The 20,692-nt window shown below is 39.3% G+C and overlaps 4 protein-coding genes across 5 annotated transcripts; all 4 read left to right on the forward strand.

Annotated features, from left to right (window-relative positions):
- The first annotated feature begins 464 nt into the window (after nucleotides 1-464).
- Nucleotides 465-8,124, forward strand: rbm24b (RNA binding motif protein 24b). Of its 2 annotated transcripts, none has more exons than XM_077721362.1 (5): nucleotides 465-571; nucleotides 911-1,081; nucleotides 2,245-2,368; nucleotides 2,662-2,716; nucleotides 7,383-8,124. In XM_077721362.1, exons 2-5 carry the CDS (start codon nucleotides 914-916, stop codon nucleotides 7,753-7,755), a joined length of 720 nt encoding a protein of 239 aa, XP_077577488.1. In that variant the 5' UTR covers nucleotides 465-571; nucleotides 911-913; the 3' UTR covers nucleotides 7,756-8,124. The 2 variants fall into 2 exon arrangements, with proteins under 2 accessions (XP_077577488.1, XP_077577487.1); XM_077721361.1 differs by lacking the exon at nucleotides 465-571 and adding an exon at nucleotides 578-730.
- A 1,463-nt stretch (nucleotides 8,125-9,587) lies between these two features.
- grinab (glutamate receptor, ionotropic, N-methyl D-aspartate-associated protein 1b (glutamate binding)) lies at nucleotides 9,588-11,936 on the forward strand. The gene is made up of 6 exons (XM_077721359.1): nucleotides 9,588-9,874; nucleotides 9,931-10,034; nucleotides 10,690-10,890; nucleotides 11,145-11,273; nucleotides 11,368-11,511; nucleotides 11,589-11,936. The coding sequence occupies exons 1-6, from the start codon at nucleotides 9,679-9,681 to the stop codon at nucleotides 11,739-11,741; spliced, it is 927 nt and encodes a 308-aa protein (XP_077577485.1). The 5' UTR covers nucleotides 9,588-9,678; the 3' UTR covers nucleotides 11,742-11,936.
- A 461-nt stretch (nucleotides 11,937-12,397) lies between these two features.
- On the forward strand, nucleotides 12,398-16,988 carry smpd5 (sphingomyelin phosphodiesterase 5). The gene is made up of 8 exons (XM_077721357.1): nucleotides 12,398-12,680; nucleotides 13,764-14,897; nucleotides 15,534-15,609; nucleotides 15,691-15,831; nucleotides 15,912-16,001; nucleotides 16,083-16,146; nucleotides 16,222-16,381; nucleotides 16,585-16,988. The coding sequence occupies exons 2-8, from the start codon at nucleotides 13,839-13,841 to the stop codon at nucleotides 16,675-16,677; spliced, it is 1,683 nt and encodes a 560-aa protein (XP_077577483.1). The 5' UTR covers nucleotides 12,398-12,680; nucleotides 13,764-13,838; the 3' UTR covers nucleotides 16,678-16,988.
- A 380-nt stretch (nucleotides 16,989-17,368) lies between these two features.
- Nucleotides 17,369-19,747, forward strand: malsu1 (mitochondrial assembly of ribosomal large subunit 1). The gene is made up of 4 exons (XM_077721360.1): nucleotides 17,369-17,743; nucleotides 18,477-18,652; nucleotides 18,727-18,808; nucleotides 19,426-19,747. Exons 1-4 carry the CDS (start codon nucleotides 17,428-17,430, stop codon nucleotides 19,578-19,580), a joined length of 729 nt encoding a protein of 242 aa, XP_077577486.1. The 5' UTR covers nucleotides 17,369-17,427; the 3' UTR covers nucleotides 19,581-19,747.
- Nucleotides 19,748-20,692: the final 945 nt, after the last annotated feature.

Below are 20,692 nucleotides of genomic sequence, written 5' to 3' on the forward strand. Positions count from 1 at the left end.
CCGCTTAGCCTCACTAGGATCTCGAGGGGTGCTGGAGCCTGTCTCAGCTGACGAGGACAACCATTCACACACACACATACCCAGGGGCAATTTAGAGTGTCCAACCTGCCTCCCATGCATTTTTTTGGAATGTGGGAGGGAGCCAGAGTACCCAGAGAAAACCCACGAAGAACATGCAAACTCCACACCGCAGGATCGACCTGGTTTGGAACCCAGGACCACACAACTGTGTGGTCTAACTTGATCATTTGCCAAATGAATACATTTATTTCCATTAGGATTACTGACATGGACAGGTTTGCCCAAAACTTTGGAGCAACATGGTTCTCTCAACTTATGTAACTGAGTTCAACCTTATAGCTATGACGACCTATCTGTCGTCTTTACTCGCAAGAAATGAAAGTAGATAACGTACAAATGTCCGTCGACGTCACACATCCCATTTTTCAAGCCCACAAATTTACGCGTTTCGCTTCCACCCAGAGACGTTCACGGCTCGACCACCTCCAGCCACTAGGGGACGCCCGACGCACAGGCATTATCTCACGTCAACTCTTCAAAAGCCCACAATGTAATAAACAGCATTCGACACAGTTCACTTTCTCAGTTATTTATTTTGACACACATCTCCCATTTTGGGGCCAACCAGGACCAAGTTCGAGCGTCCACTTGGGGTGGAGTTAGGCTATCTGTTTCATGCCCTCAGATATGTAGGCAATAAACTCAACAGGTGTCCATCTTCTCCTCCTCCTCCTCCTCCTTCGCCTGCTACCAGGGGAATGACTTGTCCTGTCTCTGCCACGCGCCGCACATTTCACACTCTCCCTTCCACTCCGACGTTTCTTTAAGCTCCAAAGTGCCCTTTTATTTTTGATTTTTTAAACTTCTAATTCAATTACTAACCCCACAGAATATGCATTCGGCTCAGAAAGACACCACCTTCACCAAAATCTTCGTGGGAGGTCTTCCCTACCACACCACCGACTCAAGTCTCAGGAAATACTTCGAAGTGTTCGGGGACATCGAGGAGGCTGTGGTCATCACAGACCGACAGACGGGGAAGTCCAGAGGTTATGGATTTGTAAGTTTTCAAGACAATAACAAACTAAAATTAGTGTTTTTTGGAACGTACACGTGCTGCTTGTCGCTTGTCTTGTTGCCAATATTTGTTTGCCATGTCTCGTGTTAATGAGAGCAGCTGTTGCCAAAGTTGGTACACGCTTCACCTAAGTACAGGTAAGTAATGTAAACAACCAATCTAGTCAAATCAGAAGTTCTGATTTAACTTTTGAATTATAAAAAAGTTACTTTTAAAATGACGATGACAAATCTAGAAAAAATGATTCTACTCTTCCCAAATGAGCAGATTCTGTAATTTCCTTATTAAAAGGATGAGTAAATATATTTTGTAAATTACAGGCAGCAAACCTGCCAAGTATCAAATTATATTCGTAAACATTGCTATTTAAAGCGTGTATTGAAAATTTAAAAATAAAAAGTAAAGAAACTATTTTGGGGGTCAAGGGGTTTATTTTTTCATCTCAACATAACCTTTTCTTTCTTTGTGCTCTGTTGGGTTTATTCTGTACCTAACATGCTCATACTAAGAAAAATAAGTTATCCCATAGTTTTACAAGTGCGGCTGGAAAAATATAGAATATTAGCTAATGATATAAAAAAATCCATTACATTCTTGTAGCTCCAAAAATAGATTCTTTACATTCTTAAAATAATGCTGTTGATGTAGAATTATCTGTCGAGTGATTGTTGGTAATCAAGTTTTACACACATTTTTTTAAAAAATTGTAATGTTCAAGATCTGTCACGCTTTGAGCCTTAGGCTTGTCTAGGTATACACTCCCAAAACTATTTTTGACTTGACTGTAAATAACAATTATGTTAGTTATATATCAATGTATCGTCGTAGTCTTATCTTATCTGGTACCCAACTGCCAAAAGTCTGGATTTCGTCGTGATCCCGGCAAGTATTGGTCTCAGATAGTGTGGTGTCGAGCACCACACTATATCTCTCTGTCTATTCGCGTTGGCCTCTGCACAGGTTTAAAAAAGTTAACAAGCTTATCTATGTAAAATAAAGCATAGCATCATCAGGAAAAATGCATACTCAAGTAAATACACAACTTAAGTATTTGTACTTGACTTTCCACCACAGAATACAAAAGCAAATTAACCACAAAAGCAGAAATAGCCGTCTATTCAAATCTCATTTTGGTTCTCCTCCAGGTGACCATGGCGGACCGGGCCTCAGCTGACCGAGCTTGCAAGGACCCCAACCCCATTATAGATGGCAGGAAGGCCAATGTAAACCTGGCATACCTGGGAGCGAAGCCCAGAGTTATACAGCCAGGTAAGAGCTGCTCAATGCTCACTAGGTTTCTTGTTTTGGATCCCCCCAAAAAATGATTGGCTGCCATTTCAAGTTCAAATCCAATTGAACCGAGAGGGCTGGCAATGAATGATCACTGCTAACTGTCCCTATTCAACTGTATTGGGTCTATCACTGTAGATGCTCATTGCCAAACCTTCCACGGGTCTCGCATGTCCCAATTTCAGTATAAAGGTAGTTGCATCTGGCCGTATGGCTGGCTGTTCAACTTTGAAGTGTTCTAAATAGTTTTTTTTGTATTTTGTCTTTTCTAGGCTTTGCATTTGGTATGCCTCAGATACACCCGGCGTTCATCCAAAGGCCTTATGGGTATGTTGCACAATCAGCCCCAATGAGCGATAGGGCAGTCACTTTTTCTTGACCTTTCATTTGTCCCTCTCACCTGTTTCAACCCTACTGAATGAGGACATGAGTGACAATGAGCGTTCCTCTTGGTGTTGACTGTGACAGAATTGAACATGTGTACCCCCTTTCCCCCCTTTTCTCCCCCCCTCCTCTTCTTTAGCCAACTGCCAGATTGACTTCATGTTGTCTGTGTCTCTCTCTGATCTGACAGGCTCGGTAACGGTTAAAATAGCAGATGATGGTTTGAGGAATAGCTGAGTCTACTATTGGGCAGAGCGCTAAAGTGTTACCTGTAAACATACACAAACTGAAATGGTGACTAGATGCATGGGTGTCCTTTTATTTTTGACTTTTGTTGTTGGTTTTCCTAGCACATAGATTGGTGTGTGCCTTGTTTTCAGTATGATGTGGTGTTCAGCTTAACTTGTGTGCTCATTTCTACAACTATTTGGGGCTGGGGAGTTGATTTTTTTGTTCACGACTTGAGTGACTTTTGCTAGGAAGGCGTAACAGCAACAGAGTGTTGACTATTTAATTCTTTGTGCAGTAGCCTGCTGTTTATTATCCCTCCCTACAGTTTCTAGTTAACCACAAGACGATCACGTTTTGTTGTGAATGGACCAAACTGTCTCTGAGCAGTGCTGCCAATTGGATTCCCTGCAACAAAACAAACACTTGGTCTGCATGCGGGAGTTTTGTTTCTTTTCAATTAACCCATTGCTTTGAGTTCCATTGAAGACATACAACAGCGGGCAGAAATTAACTGCCTACTGAAGACCTCTATATCTCAACAGACAAATGTTTCAGGCTATAGACACGAGATCCGAGCGCGCCTCACAGGCAGCAGCTGTCCGCTACAATGATCTCCGCGGCCTCTCAAATTCGGATGGAAAAAAGGAGCGTCTCTGTTAATAATGCATGGTGCGGGCAAGGGGTGCTCAGCTGTGGACAACAGGTGGAAGCCTTTTGGTCCCATGCTGCAGATTATCCGTGTGCCTTGGTGATTTACAAAGCACCTTTATATAGCTCTCCACTGGAACAACTGCGAAATATGCACCCGGACAAGGGCAGGCCCCTGTTTAAAAGCTTTTAAATATGGTAAATGTCAAGGGCCACATTGAGTTTTACAGTGCCGGCCGGGACATTTATAGAGAAGGGGGTAAAAGTTGATGTGTAGTGTATGTACTTAAAGTAATAACAAACACATTGCATTATTTGATGATTTTGACAATTCTAGTATTGATAACTTTCAGACATTTTAACTAGCATATCAATACAATATTGATAGATATTTTTATCTGTCCATTCGATTATGCTTCACCAATCAATACAGTAATCCCTCAAATATCGCGGGTTATGTAGACCAGATGGTTGTGATAATCAAAAAATCGCAAAGGGTCACCCCTATTATGACTTTTTTTTCCTCAGTGCTGGGTCCTAGTAGCATTACTAAAAAGTATCTGTTTGTTTGATTTATTTGATGTCATTGAAGTGTTCTTGGGCGGCCCAGTGGGGCGAGTGGTTTGCGCGTCGACCTCGCAGCTCTGGGGTCCTGGGTTAAAATCCAGGTCACGGTCATCTGTGTGTAGTTTGCATGTTCTCCCTGGGCCTGCGTGAATTTCCTCTGGGTACTCCGGTTTCCTCCCACATTCCAAAAACATGCATGGTAGACTGATTGGACACTCTAAATTGCCCCTAGGTATGAGTGTGAGCGTGAATCATAATTTGTCTCTTTGTGCCCTTCGATTGGCTGGCCACTAATTCAGGGTGTGTCCCGCCTCTGGCCCAGAGTCAGCTGGGATAGGCTCCAGCACCCCTGCAACCCTAATGAGGACAAAGTGGTTCACTAAATGAGATGAGATGAAGTGTTCTTCCAAGTAAGACATTTCTTTTGACCCAGTTGTTTTGCACCATCCCCATGAGTCATAGAAATAAATCAGAGCCAGTAGTTCCATTTGATCGACTGCCTATTTTTAAAGTGTGTATATTTAACATTTTTTATGGATACAAAGAAAAGTGAGACCATTTCCCAATCTCATATCAAGTACCACCCGCAATGAAAAGTAGAGGGGGGTCAGAACAGCCGAGCAGTGTAGCCGAGTCGCTCCAGTTGACGAGTGCCCTGCCATGTGTTACTGAAAGAGATCAGCACGTCCTTTTGACATGACAAGGGGGGCAAAAATAGCCTTGCCTCCAGCCTCCCTTGTCAGTCAAGATGGCATGTATACATTTGCCTGTGTGGGGGCTCTTGTAGTCCAAAAGAGGGACAGATATAACACCTGGCCTCAATATATTTTCTGCCAGTGTCCAAATGTAATGCAAAATGTATGGTTTTTGTCCCTAACTGATGTTAATGGAGGACAGTGGAATCACAATTTACAAAATATTGGAATGAGTATAGTCACCAAAGATGAGAAAATGGCTTTAAATTGATCTTAAACATGGCTGAATTGCCATCGGGTTACATGTTATGCGTCCTCTGATCTTTTGACATTTCAGTAGAGGGTGGGGAGACCTTTGTGTCATAAAACAGACTGTGCCGGACAAATCTCATGTTCATCATCAATTTAAAAAAAAAAGGGAGGAGGGGGGGGTGTAGTTCATCCAGTACATTTCTTTTATGTATACATGATACATTGTAGTCATTGAAAAGAATTAACAATTCCCAACGCTGAGACAGTGGGTCACTTGATTTTACATATACCGTGTTTTTTGGAGTATAAGTCGCACTTTTTTCATAATTTGGCTGGACCTGCGACTAATATTCAAGTGCGACGTATTTATGAATTTTCTCTAAAAAATGACAACTGTTTTGTTGTTTTCCTTAGGTTCTATTATCTGAAATACTTGTATTTACAAACACCTATTTAGCTCGTTTTCTCCATTTTACTCTTGTTACCTTAACATATGTTTGTTCTTGGTTTCTGATTAAATAAGAAATTGGCCTCCCAAAAGTGCCAAACTCCAGTTCTACTTATTTGCCCCAAGCCCCCCTCTTTGTGGATTATTTTGCTGGTATGATACTGCATTCTGCCGCTATCTCCTGGTTCACTTAAGTGATTATGCTTTATTGTGAATTTCTTGGTTGTGTTGAATGATGTTTACAGCCATTTGATTAAGTTTGGATCACATTGGGGGGTATTTTATCTTGATCATCTTTACATTTTGTGGTATTATATTATCTTTCATGTATTTTATGCGGTAATACTTTTAAATTGTGTTTAAAAAGTTTAAAGGGAATATTATAGGGGATCATTTACTCTCAATCCCTCGGGTTAAAATAGAATTGACATCTGCCGTCATCATCAATGGCGGCCAAGGAGTTATGGGTTTATAAAAAAATATTGAAGAGACCATCTTGTGCTCATAGTTAGCATGCTTGCTTTAAGCAGTGTACTTGTCACTTTAAATTATAAGGCCCAATCCACACATTGTCCATATGTATGATGTTTTTTCTTCCACACAAAGTGGTTAATCACAGTAAATAAACCATAAAAAAACAAAGAAGCGATCAAGGAAGAGATGGGTTGCAACCAAAGGATGACTTTGGTGACAATACAGGACCAGGTGTTGATATTTTCAGAAGCTGACTCACTGACTTGGACTATACGCTTTATAAAGTCTAATTTTGACCAAAGCTATGCTTAAAGAGAAAGAGAAAAAAATAGATTTTTATTGCATGGCCCCTTTAAAGTGTCCTGCCAAACTGACACACAACGCTAAACTAACTTAAACTAAGCGTGTAAAAATATATTCCATATAAAAGGGAAATATTGCAATTATCGGTATTCCAACAGATTATTGTTAAGACATGAGAAGAAAGGATATATTCGTTTAAAAAGATTGTTCAATTAAGGAATCATCAGGTTGCTTTTCACTGGGCCAAAATAGGACATTTCAAAGCCATTCCCCCCCAGTTTAAATGAATTGCACATCTATCCTTTTCAATAAGTTAAGAAATGCACTCATTTGTTTCCAACAATGCTGCAATCTTAGTGTCACCTTATTTACTTCCAAAAATGTTGCATTGAAGTATTCTCACAGACGGTGTGTTTTTGACAAATTGTATTGTACAACATTATTATATCAGCATATTTTGATAATCATTATTGTGACCCGTACCGCACACATATTCAACCCCAAACAAAACATTTAATCAAATAAGTCATTGTAAATGGCTAGCATGCAATATAAAAAAAAAACACCTTTAGCTAGTCTTACTGCTAAATTCTGCAGTTTCCATAGTAAAGTCAACATGTTTGCAGTTCATTTTTTTGTGTTTAAGGACCTAACATGTGTGGGCATGCCTTTGCGTGTGCAGTCGGACACAACGCTGTCCACTTCCTTTCTTGAGGTGATGTTGTGCGGTCAGCTCGCATTTTGTTACGGCGGTTCTCAACGGGGCGAAGCGCTGGGTTTCCGTTTGGGTTTCAGGTGCTCTTATTGCGCTTGTGGTTTGTTGCTGCTTTCTTAACTTATCTAGGTAGGGTTTTTTTTGTTTTTGTTTTTCTCCCCCAGCTGTTAATGAATGGATTTGCTGTGTTCTGAGGACTGGATTGACGTATTTGTGGCGCCTGCAGGATTACTCCCTTGCGGCTCACCTTTGACATGGTGTGTTTGTGTCCTACAGGATCCCGGCTCACTACGTCTACCCTCAGGCCTTTGTCCAGCCCAGTATGGTGATCCCACACGTGCAACCCTCAAGTGCCACGGCAACAGCTGCCGCAGCCGCCGCTGCCACCTCGCCGTACCTCGACTACACAGGAGCGGCTTATGCCCAGTACTCGGCGGCAGCTGCCACTGCCGCGGCGGCAGCTGCGGCCGCCTATGAGCAGTATCCCTACGCAGCCTCCCCGGCCCCCGCTGGTTACATGACAACAGCCGGCTACGGGTACACGATGCAGCAGCCGCTGGCCACCGCCGCGACACCGGGGGCCGCAGCCGCCGCTGCCGCCTTCAGCCAGTATCAGCCTCAGCAGCTGCAGACGGATCGCATTCAGTGAAAAAGGAAATGGTGTGGTTAAGAATTGGCGCAGGGGTCATCGCCTTGTTCGACGGGGGTCAAGTTACTGTACAATGGAGGTTGTCCGCACAAGCTTTTAACTTGAAAAGTGAAGAAAAATCACAGGACGTGTAAGCAAATACTGTATTTTATTCAAATTGGATCAGTATTTTTTGCCCCCCATTATTTAATATTTATACATAAAGCAAAGAGATTGAATGTTAACGAAAGCAGGCGGATTTAACCTCATGGCTCATTTTTGTGTACTGTATATATTGTGTTCCCAAGTGCATTTATGTCTTATAATCTGATGTCTTCCCCATTACTTTATATACCAAAACCTGTGCATAAATATAAGTTCATAGTTCATTTTTAGGATTTGTTTCAACAATATCTATGCAATCAACTCTCTTGTTTCCCATTACTTATGTACACTACTCACAAAAAGTTAAGAATATTTCAGGATAAACCTCAAATGAACTACCAATTCAAAAGGTGACATTAATTTTAGTCTTTTTCAAGCATTTAAATAAATATCCCCCCCAAAAAATTCTGGCAAAATTTACAAAATGTATGGATGTTTTCAAGCTCTAACTTCCATTCTTTTCTGAGACTTTTGGACTCTGGTGCAAGATGGTGTAACTTCAAAATCAATGACTACTTTCCATAAATGTCATTTTGCTCTTGTCAAAATGTCACCAGTATGAGCCAGGGAGAATTTAAAAAAACGTTTCTAAATAAGCCTTAATTTAAAATTCAACATCTACATTTTCCTCAATGGCACCTATTTGGATTTTTTTTAAAGGTATATAATTGATTCACCGATCAAAGTGGTGGCTCCATTTTAGGTTTATCCTGGAATTTCACAAAATATGACATTTTTGTTGGTTGTGTGCATGCATTTTTAAATGAAACAAGAGGGTGCTGAAGATGGAAAAAAGCACCTCACCTTCCTCATTGAATTGCAGGTCATGCAAGCTCAGCAAAAAAAAAAAGTTAAATGTGAATCTCATTTTGTTTCCTAATGTGCCTTTTTAAATTATGCTATTTATGTATTTATTATGGAAGCTTTCAATAAACCTTTTTGTGTGTTTGGTGTTTAGTTAGTTTCATTACAATGTTAAAAAAATAGCATGCTGTGGTTGTTTTATGACACAGTTTAGTCCAGTGCTAGTTCCAAAAGAACAGCTACAAATATGAGACCTGTTAAGTTTCTTTTGTGGATTCTTAAATATTAAATACAAGTTTATGTACCTGATCACTTTCATAGGGACTATGGAAATGAAGCATGTAATATCTCGCTTGGAATGAAGTGCAAAGGTATTTTGCCTTGCATTTTACAATGCATTATTATTATTAGGAAATTTGGTTAGCATTTTTTTTCTAATAAAAGGAAATCTATCCCCCAAACAAATAGATTCTGTGTGATTTTCCTGACAAAATCTAATAAATAAAATTCTTATCAATGTTTTGTATATATATATATATATATATATATATATATATATATATATATATATATATATATATATATATATATATATATATATATATATATATATATATATATATATATATATATATATATATATATATATATATATATATATATATATATATATATATATATATATATATATATATATATATATATATATATATATATATATATATATATATATATATATATATATATATATATATATATATGTGTGTGTGTGTGTGTGTGTGTGTATGTATGTATGTATATTTTGAATACCTACATTATAGCAAAAATCGCAAAAATGACGAGTTCAGGGAGGAACGAGAGTCGGAAATTACGTAATTGACGTCACTGGTCTGTTGGGGGCGTGTTTTTGTTTCGACTGTCAACGCGTTGGTTTTTCCTCCCAAACACGACGGCCACATTCGGCCCCCGTCGAAAATGGCTACGCATAAAACGGCATACACTCTACTGGAAGAGGAGCCGACCCCAGCACCGTTCGTGCCGGGGTCGGTGGGCCCTCCTGGGGGGCCCGCTCATCCTCCGCAGTCCGCTTTTGGGCCAATTGGACCTGGAGTTTACAGTATGAGCAACCCAGCATCTCCGCCTCCCTATGACTTCCTCGACAACAAATCAGGTAAACAACATTGTTCGTTTCCCAGATACGTTTATTTAAGATTTCCGACACTTTAGGTGAACCATACCAGAGTGAGGAGGAACCCCCTTCTTTTGACGAGAACCAGGACTTCGGTTCTGGGTTTGATGACAAAACCGTAAGACGAGCTTTCATCCGGAAGGTAGGGCCAAAATGCAGAATGCTCACGTGAAATAAATATGTCAGCCAAACAAGATATTGATTTGTCGATAGCTGGCAAAAACATCACGTTAGCTAAATTAGGAAGCGTAAACAATACATTTCGTCCTAATATTAAATCTTTAATTAAATAGATCTTTCACCTACCACTAGAGGGAGCCCCAGTCCCTCTGGTGGTACATACACACTATATATAAGAAACGCTGACTGAATGAACGGTGTCCCAAGCTATTGAACCAAGGCAGCTTTTAAATCATATAAATCTCAGGGCAACTCCTAAACTAATATTGTAAGCCATATGAGTTCCTTGAAAGCATCAGTGGAATAGAGCTGCAATATGGCCGCCCGGTCCCAATGGAGCCATGACCTGTCTCGTTTTCTTATATTTGTCAACATCATTTATGCAGGACTGTCTAAATAAAATAATGCTTCTATTGATCCAAATTTCTGCTCTTATGCATTTTAAAATAAGGGGGGAAGCAGAAATGTGCTGGGAATGATATTGTAATCGGCGTAATGCACCTTACCACACAATAATTGAGGTATTACTGTATTTGCATAATTTTTATGACTGATTTTTTTGCAAAAGTGTTACTAATTTATCAATATCATTTCTACTTATTTCTTCCACCCTGCAGGTTTTCTTGGTGCTCACTGCTCAGCTATTGGTGACGTTCTCCTTTGTAATCGTTTTCACCTTCGTGAAAGAAATCAAGGTCTTTGTGAGGGAGAACCTCTGGCCCTACATTTTGTCCTACATCACATTCTTTGTGTGCGTTTACGCAATCAGCTGCTCTGGGAACCTCCGTAGGAAACATCCATGGAACCTTGTTGCATTAGTAAGCTAGTTATTATTTTCCTGATTAGGAAATGCTGTATTTGCCATAAACAAACCTTTAGTACACAGTAATACCTTGAGATATGAGCATAATGTGTTCCAGGAGTGAGCTCGTATGTCAATTGTTCAAATTCCTCATATGTCAAGGTATTACTGTACACCAAAAGAACACCATGTCAATTTAAGTTATTGTTATTAGAACTCTAGTCAGCCCGTATGAGTTATTTTTTAACTAACAACTGTATTTTTTTCCAGTCCATCCTGACTCTCAGTATGTCATATATGGTTGTAATGATTACCAGCTTCCATGAAACTGACGTAGTGCTCATGGCATTGGGAATCACAGCTGTGGTTTGCTTTACGGTGGTCATCTTCTCTCTCCAGGTTACAATCTGCTTCTTACATGCAATATTGGTAGTTTAAAGAGCAGTGTAACCTAATACTAACTTAATTCGTCATTTTTGTCATCCTTCCACAGACCAAATACGACTTCACTTCCTGGTACGGCGTGATGTTTGTGTGCTTGGTTGTCCTCGTCCTTTTCAGCTTCCTCTGCATCATCTTACGTAACGGAATCCTGAATATTTTTTATGCTGGATTGGCATCCTTACTCTTTGCCTGTGTAAGTCCATATGCACAAATTATTAGTTATTAAATGATAAAAAGTTGGTGCTCTTAAAGAAAAATGTTTTGTTCCAGTTCTTGGCAGTGGACACCCAGCTGGTGATAGGCAATAAGGAACTCTCCTTGCATCCTGAAGAATACATCTTTGCTGCACTTAACCTGTACATGGACATCATCAATATTTTTATGTACATTCTTACTTTTGTGGGAAGAGCAAGAGGGAGCTGAGCTCAAGAAAGGGACAGAAAAAAATCACATGGGAAGACTGTTTTTGATAATTGCTTCCATTAATCAAAGTACTATTCTAATACCTTTTCTTCACTTTGCCTTTTATAAAACACGTGCAATTTAATGGTTGTAATAATATCAATTAATGTAGATTGATTGTTTATAATCTTATCCTAATTAAACCTTTACTATGTACATTTGTCATATTTTACTAGAAAAAATGGATGCATTCTTTGCAAGGTTTTAGAATGGACTCTTAAAATATGGAAAACAACTAAAGGTTCTCTAAAAGTGACTGGTTTTTAAAAACAAAAGTTAAACTTCAGTTCAAGTCAAACTAAGAAAAGGTTTTGTATAACAAATCCATTACAGATCTCATTCATTGTTTTATATCCGCTAAATATCTCCATAAGACTCATGGATTTTAACCAGCCGTTGTAATTTACTTTTTCATTTTCTTTTGCCTTAAATGTGGTCAAATGTAAGCATTCAGACAACAAGTTGTAAAATTTTCCTCAACCATGACTGTTTATTTGAGGCAGTCTGACTTTATTGGCTGCCATTGACTGCAATAGACGTCCAATTCACTTGTACTGGGGAGGCTTGCAGTGAAAGGTCATGTTTCAGGACCAGATTAACAATCCATCGCACCTCAATGAGTAAAGATATTTTGAGTGCGTTTATTATATACACTTCAGGTATTTTTGTTACGTAACCTCAGGTGAGGTCACGTGACAGGCGATCCAGTATGACGTCATCAAGGCTCGGCTTATTTGGTGTTTAATGATGAATCTTAGAACATGCTCAGTGTGATGTCGTTTTTTTATTCGTTAAAACGAGGAGTTTAATAATAAACACTAACTATCTTCTTTGAATAAATTCACCAATATATGCATAGTTTTCGACCCGACGGTTCGCCCCAGTTTACTTGTACATAAGGTAAGAAATAATCTTTTGCATTTTTAGCCGTCTGATGCTAGCCAACGTGACTCAGAATTACTCCTTTATTATATCGCAACATATGAGTATTACCATGGTGAGGGTTGGTAATTTAATGTGGGTTTTTTTTTTGGCACAGTAGCCCCCATATTTATTAGTGCATTTGATTGTATTGACAACATTGTTAGCTTAGCATTCGGTGACTTGAGTCTGTACTGGGGGTAGGAACAAATGCCGTAAATCGCAAAAACAAAACAAAAAAAAACATGGGAAGTTGATGACATTGAACAAATACAATTCGCAGTACAGCAAAATAAAATAAAAATGAATTGGTGAGAGTTGGATCGGATGAGCGTAAATATGTAACTTCCTGGTTGTTTGAATGTTCCGCCCTAAAACCAGCTGACTCATTATAAAGACAAAAATATTTCATTTTCACTATAATGCTGTTCATTTTTTAACATTGTGCGGCCCAATAAAGTTTGTTTGCTGTTGTTCATGATAGCAGCCATAATTTTATAAAATGTGTACGATCAGTGAGTACGCCTACCTTTCTACGCAAAGGGTCGGGGTTCGATTCCCGGTGTGCTGTCACATTTACTCGTTTAGTCGTCAGTCTTGCTGTCGCTGGACAGTTTGTCATTGTTCTGCAAAGTTTGTTTCAGTAGTGTAAATATAGATGGTATATAAACATCTTGCAATACACATACCTCTCCATTGTTTTGTTTCTTGCAGCGCTTAATTATTGTAAAGATCACATCAATTACAACTGTAAAGGCTGATATTGAGTGTAGTATTGTATGGGCTGGCAGATGCTACCAGTCAAAATAGATTGGACGTCTCTGGCAGTCAATGGTTGCCGATGAGTTAATACTTAAATATAAATAAATACATTTTAAAATCTTCACCTTTTAACCTCATATTTCATTTCTATTTGTAAACCGAATTCAAAACAATATGAATCTGTTGTTTTAACCAACATCACAGTGACGCTGTCACATGTTCAGACCTCGTTGCCCTTCTTGTATAAATATTCCAAAGCTCGATTCTTATCATGATGTGTCTTTCTCTTCTTGCCTTCAGCGTCCAATAGAGAGGAAAGAAATGACACTGCACCTGATTCCTTTAGGCTGGGGATTTTAGCAAGGGTCCAAAGGTATGGCCCTGAAGACTTCCCCGTTCCCAAACCCGTGTGCCGCTGGCATCCATGCGGCTGGATGGGTGTTAATTCTGCCATGTTTTTGGTTTCTTGACCGCCTCATCGCCGTGTGCAAGTTGACCACTCTTGAACGGCAGCAAGAGGACACATGCTACCTCTACCCTCTCAAGGTTTTCTTCGGCTCCATCGTCTTCTTCACTCTGTTTATCGTGACTGCGCCCATAGCCTTGCTGGGCTTCCTACTATGGGCTCCACTGCAGGCATGCCGCCGTCCTTTCTGCTATCACAGAGAGACAGCATCCCTCCAGAGTGAAACACACGAGGGCTTCGAGCTGGAGGGAAAGGCGTCATTCGTCTTCGCCTCGGCCAACTTGTGTCTTCTGCCCGATAGTCTGGCTCGCTTCAATAACCTGGGACACACCCAGCAAAGGGCAGCGACAATCGGCGAGTGTATCGCTCACGGTGTGGGCCGACCCAACATCCGCATCTTTATTGACTCTCCCAGTAGCTGTGGCACTCCGAGCCCTTCCGACAGCGTAACCCCCGCAGCGAGAGTCTCTGAATGTGGAGATGCTAACAAAGCGGCTACAATCCCAAAGTCATTCAGTGATGTGGCCGACGTACCCTGTGGAGATACTAAAGAAACTTCTACATCCTTCCAGTACAACTCCAACCAGAATTCCAACCAACAGGGCGGGAAGAGTCAACGCAACGCCTCCCGTTCTCTGCTTTCTCAGAGACTTTCCACCCGGGATGACGTTCCGTGGGAGGTGTCCACCATGTTCCCTTCCAATGTGGACATTCTCTGCCTGGAAGAAGTGTTTGATAAGCGGGCAGCACAGAAACTCACTAGTGCCCTAAGTCCTTTATTTGCACACATACTCTATGATGTAGGAGGATATGCTTGCCAACCTTCGTGCGGCTGTTCTTCTTTTAAGTTCTTCAATAGCGGCCTATTCCTGGCCAGTCGATACCCTATTTTGGAGGCCCAGTATAAATGCTTTCCCAACAGTAAAGGTGAAGATGCTTTGGCTGCCAAGGGCCTCCTCTCCACCAAGGTATTTGTCGTGTTTCGTTTTCACACGTGTACAATGACTCTAAAGCAGTGTTTGAGCTGTGGAATACTATTTGAATTGAAAAAAAAACACACAAAAGACACCGTCATCTGAAACTTTTAATTTAAAACTATGTTGCCTTTATTAACAATAGTCGTTCTCATCAAAGTTGTCATCAGGAAGCACATAAACCTCCAAAATCATTCAAAAATCTCATTTTTCACATGGGCCTAATGTTACCAATTGTTCAGTTTCAATCTTGTTATATTATTATTAATTTTTCTCCCTGAGTATTACATTGTATGACTTGCAATTTCCCGCTGCACACTGGTTTGGAAACCCTGCTCTAAATTATCTTAATTAATCTTAATCTTATTATCTCAACCTTTACAAGGATCATGGGGGTGCTGGAGCCGATCCCAGCTAACTATGGGCAAAAAGTAAATGCACCCGCCCCCCCTCCCGTGGCATTTGTGAGGATAACTCATAAGGAAAATGGAAAAAATCGTAAAAAAATAACCCATAAAACCCATCTTGCCTTACACCAACAAAATAACTCAAAATCTGGTTGAGTTCCAGAATTGTTTCGGCAAAAAAATTATCTTTTGTGTCATATAAACCCATTTGTTATATTGGCAGGTGCTGATTGGGACAAACCAGAAGCAGAAAAAAGTAACTGGTTATTTCAACTGTACACACCTTCATGCACCAGAAGGTAAGTGACATTTTCAAGACGAGCTTGAGCAAGGAGAAAAATAAACATGAATGACAGGTGCATTGTGGCTTCTTGAATAAGGTGAAGGCGAGATCCGCTGTGACCAACTCAACATGGTCACCAAGTGGATAGGTGATTTCCAAGCGGCCCACAGACAGCCAGATGAAGAAGTGGTTTTTGATGTTCTCTGTGGCGACTTTAACTTTGACAATTGCTCACCAGGTGTGTGTGTGTTCAGCTCCCATAATTGCCATTTCCCCCAAATCGTCTGCTTTTTACGACCTGTACTTCTGTCTGTCTAGATGACACTTTGGAACAGAATCATAATCTCTTTGAGGAATACAAAGACCCTTGCAGAGCAGGGCCAGGGAAAGAGAAGCCCTGGGTAATTGGTACGTACATGTTACCTGGACAAAACATTTTATTTTTCAGTTAAATTTATTATTTTGGAACTGAGAATTTCTACATTACAGGCACTCTGCTAGAACAGCCAACTCTGTATGACGATGACGTAAACACTCCTGAAAATCTAAAACGGTGCTTACTCATTCTTTAAGTGTTAACCCAACTGAAATGATGCCAACTAAAGAATTTCTGTTGTTGTTTTTGCAGAACGTTGGAAAATGACATGCTAAGAAAGCGTTACATCTCCCCGCCCGTTCCTGCCACAGGCTCGCCATTGGTTTACCCCGAAACTGACCAGCCCTGGATTGGACGAAGGATTGATTATATCTTATTCCGGGAAAAATCCATTTCCAAGCACTGCCAAACCGTATGTGGCTGCACTTAACATTTCTCATTCGCCACTTTTCTCCTTCTTAGACCAATTTCACCAGTGTATGGAAGTAACAAAATATGTTGTAAACACTTTAATGACTCATTTGTACTGTGTTGACAAAAATAACGTGCTGAATCATTGTTTTGTTTTTTGTTGTTGGTGTTAAACAAATACTAAATTTTCTATTCTTCTTTTAGGAAGTGGAAGAGGTATCATTTATTACCCAGCTGGCTGGCCTGACAGACCATATTCCTGTTGGATTGAGGCTGAATGTCAAAATGGATCCATGAAATTGTGGAGATGGAACTACTGTATGAATGATCATAATTGCAATTTCAATGAAAGGGAACAAAAAGTACGATTGGTACTTTGCTGTATTGCCATAAACATATGTTTACATGCTGTATTTTAATTTAAAACTAAATGGAGGTGGACTGATCGGAAATGTTTGTACAATATCTCAGGTGGTGGTTGCATGGGGTTCTCTGAATACTGACAGTATTCACTGGTGCACATTTAGGCTTCTGAATTTTTTTTATACATTTTGTGAATTTCATTACAAAGCATACTAAAGGGAATAAAGAATTGCTTTTAAAGAGTACACATGATTATTTCCAATACCATTTTCCATGACTATTTCCCATACCAGTTCTAATTTTAGCTGTTTCAATTTTAAACACTTAACTCTCTCTTAGGGCGGCACGGTGGAGCGAGTGGTTAGTGCATCGGCCTCAGCTCTGAGGTCCTGGGTTTGGATCCAGGTCATGTCCACCTGTGTGGAGTTTACATGTTCTCCCTGGGACTTCTTGTGCTTAGTGTACGGTAAATACTGTTCGTATGTATAATTTACTATTACCATATAATTTCTTTAAAGCATTTTAGCACCTTTATGACTGAGGACCAGTCGATAGGGGGCGACAAAGGCTTCATCGTGCATTACAGTAAAAAAGAAAGAAGTGGCAACCAATAAAAATCTAATAAGAAATTTGACTTCCGTATTTATTAGATAGACGCTGGAAGGTTGTTAGTGTACAAATTGAATGATGAATATTTTGAAGCGCATTAATCTATTGTTATGCACAAGTAGAGTTTTAGTAAAAAAGGGTGATGTTTTGCCAAGCCTTTGCTCAGCCGCCAAAGTTCCTTGTCGTAGCCGTTTAATTTGTCGACATTTGACAAGAAACTTGACCTCATGGCCGCATATGCAGCAGGAATCTGCTTGTGTGGCCTCCACGAGAAGATGCTTTTCCGAAATGGACATCGGGCGATGTCATTTACTGACAAAGACTGACGTTCTTCAGCATGAATCACAGGAGATGGACGACGACGCTAATGACGAGCGTCACTCGAGCCAAAGTGAGTTATAACGTTCCATTTGATTTCATTATATCCGCCGAGGGGTGTAATTTGATCCTGCGAGGCGTTTTAAAAAATGTTAATTTTCTACATTGCACAGATTGTAGAAATTGAAGGAGTGTTGCAAAAGCGATTATAGTACTCAAATTTTAGTGGTTGCAATATAGATGGTGTCAGTTTCCTCTAGTTTCTACCATTTTCATCAATTGCGTACTTTAGGAAACCATTAAAAAGTAGTTTGGGGTCATGATTGCGTACTGAAGGATGTACTTATTTTATTTCAGCCTCAACTACATTTCAAAATCGTAATATTGATAGAATTCATCAAAATGGCATGAAGAAATAGTTTTTAAATATTGCTGACATTTTTTTATGACTTATGTTTTTATAATATATTTTATATCACATACGTACATATTAAATGTATAATAGGTATTAATCATTGATTATTTGTCTGTTATTATTGTACGCTTTGTGGTCATTAAATCTTATACTTCTAAATGGACAATAAAGGCATTTAATTCAATAATTTTAAGAATATCTGTCAAGAATCTTTTTTTCCAGTTACATATTGTGCAAAATTCTGCCCTCTCTTTTTTTGTGTAATTATGCCAAGATTGGACAACTAGACTTTTGCACCACTTTTTTGTCCTTGAATTACATTCCTTAACCACGTGCACTAAGTGCTTGGTGAGATTGTTTGTTTTTCCTCAAACATAGCTTTTTTTTTCAGGATCCACGGAAACATGGAACCTGGAAGTGCTGGTGACGCTCCTTCGTCAGGAAAATGCAGGAGACATCTGTGTGATAAAAGTACCTGAGCACATCAAATACACGGAGCACTTCATTGTTGTCAGTGGAGTATCACCGAGACACCTAAGCGCGATGGCACTTTATGCTGTCAAAGTTGTAAGTGGGCTGCATTTTTTTAATTCTCTTACTAGGGAGCTGACATCAATAACAATATTCTCTTTTTCTTTTAGTACAAATTTCTGAGGAAAGATCGCGATCCCCATGTTAGGATTGAAGGAAAGAATGCCGAAGACTGGATGTGTATTGATTTTGGTATGTCAAAGATTTTTTTTTAATATAAAGTATAGTCCCACCTCTACTTACGAAATTAATTGGTGTCATAACTTGAAAAATTTGTAAGTAACGGTGTACTTTATATGTAAATTCTCTAATTCGTTCTACGGTTCTCACACAACTAGCAACTAAACCCTTTAAAATTGGCCAATTGTTTACGAAAGATGTGAGGAAACACACAAAAATGAGAGACAATTATAAGGAATTGATTCATTAATGTCTTAAAATGTAAAAAAAAAAACATGAAAATGTGCCCTGCGCCACTGAAATATCTCCCTCCACTGCCATTAGAGATGTAATACCCGTGCTTTTACGCCAGATGGTGGCAAGAGCCCGTTTTACCGGGGCCGAAAGTCGTACATGTTGCAGTACATTTCAGACTTTTACGTGTGCCCTATTTGTGTGTTTGAGAGAGAAAATATGCCACGTTGTATTTGTAGAGTTTTCAATTGCTTAATAGCGGAAATTCAAAATAAAATAATGGATAAGGAAATGCATTTACTTTTTTCAAAACGTGAAGTAGAGGTATGACTGTATATTACTGGGGCAGTTCCTCTTGCTGGTGTAAATTGTCTCATTTGGTTTATGTCCCACAGGCAGTATCATTGTTCACTTCATGCTTCCAGAAATAAGAGAAGTGTATGAACTGGAGAAACTGTGGACACTGCGCTCCCATGATGAGCAGCTTGGCAAAATTCCTGATGAAAAACTACCAGAAGATTTCATTTATGACCTAGAAGATGTGAAATGACAAAATACTTATCATTATTATGATTGTGAAACTGAGTTTCTGGATACCTCTCTTATATTATGTAGTATTTCTTGGGTTTTCATTTGAAAGTATGCTGAAAATTTTGGTGAAAAATGGCCTGTCAATTGGTTTTGGCAATTTAAAAAACATATTGTTTTTTACACAAATTGTTGTTGAACTTTCTTGTCATTCTGGCCTTAATTGAGAGAGCTTGAGTGAACATTATTTTGGATAAGTGGTAGAGAAAATAGAGGAAATCACTATTTTGTGAGGAAATTCTATTAGAGAATGTTAGTTTTAAATTAACATCAGTAATGCTCATTCCAATTTGATTGGATGTTGAATGTCAGCTATTAAAAAAATCTTCAATATTACAGCGCCAGGATTCAAACCGTGATCCTTTGGTCACTGGACAACCAGCTCTACCACATCCCCTGTTGTTTAATGTAATTTGCAGTCTCTGCTGATGTCCAAATGCTGCAGAGAAAATATAGCTACTAGAAAATTTAAATCCTGCGCCAAGGTCTGAAACAAAGCTTTAAAATGGATCTGCAATGTATTTATTTTTCTGCAGTTAAAGCATTTGATGAGATTTAACTTTTCAAAGAAATACCAGCACGACTTTATTTATGTAATGAAGAGTTGGGGAGATTTGTGGCCTAGCAAGTGACCGTTCTGTTTCATTGACCCCCTGTGAGTCACACAAGACATTAGCAAAATGGCCAAATAATGAATTAATGAGCAGACTCACACTTTTTGCCTTCTTTATTTATTCATACTAGACGATATGCAGATAAAAATAACTAATGTGCACCACTAATCAAAATGTGACATAAAGAATGGAGGATAAGAGCTAAAACAATCCTGGACAACCCAAAAAAAAAAAAAAACAACCATTGTACTAGTGTGGCTTTTGTGACGTCTTTTGTACAGTCATTCCTATAAATGACCATTAGGTTTACATCCCGTAGACAAAAAAATAAGCTACCAAAGCTCATTACTCCCCTGAAAATGTCTAAATCTCAAACTTACAGCGGGTCGCTAATGATAATGATGTAGATGTGCACTTGCCTGACGTTGGTAATGACAGCATGGGTTCACTTGCTACTCAG

Source organism: Stigmatopora nigra, chromosome 7, assembly GCF_051989575.1.
Source record: "Stigmatopora nigra isolate UIUO_SnigA chromosome 7, RoL_Snig_1.1, whole genome shotgun sequence".
Classification (NCBI taxonomy): domain Eukaryota; kingdom Metazoa; phylum Chordata; class Actinopteri; order Syngnathiformes; family Syngnathidae; genus Stigmatopora; species Stigmatopora nigra.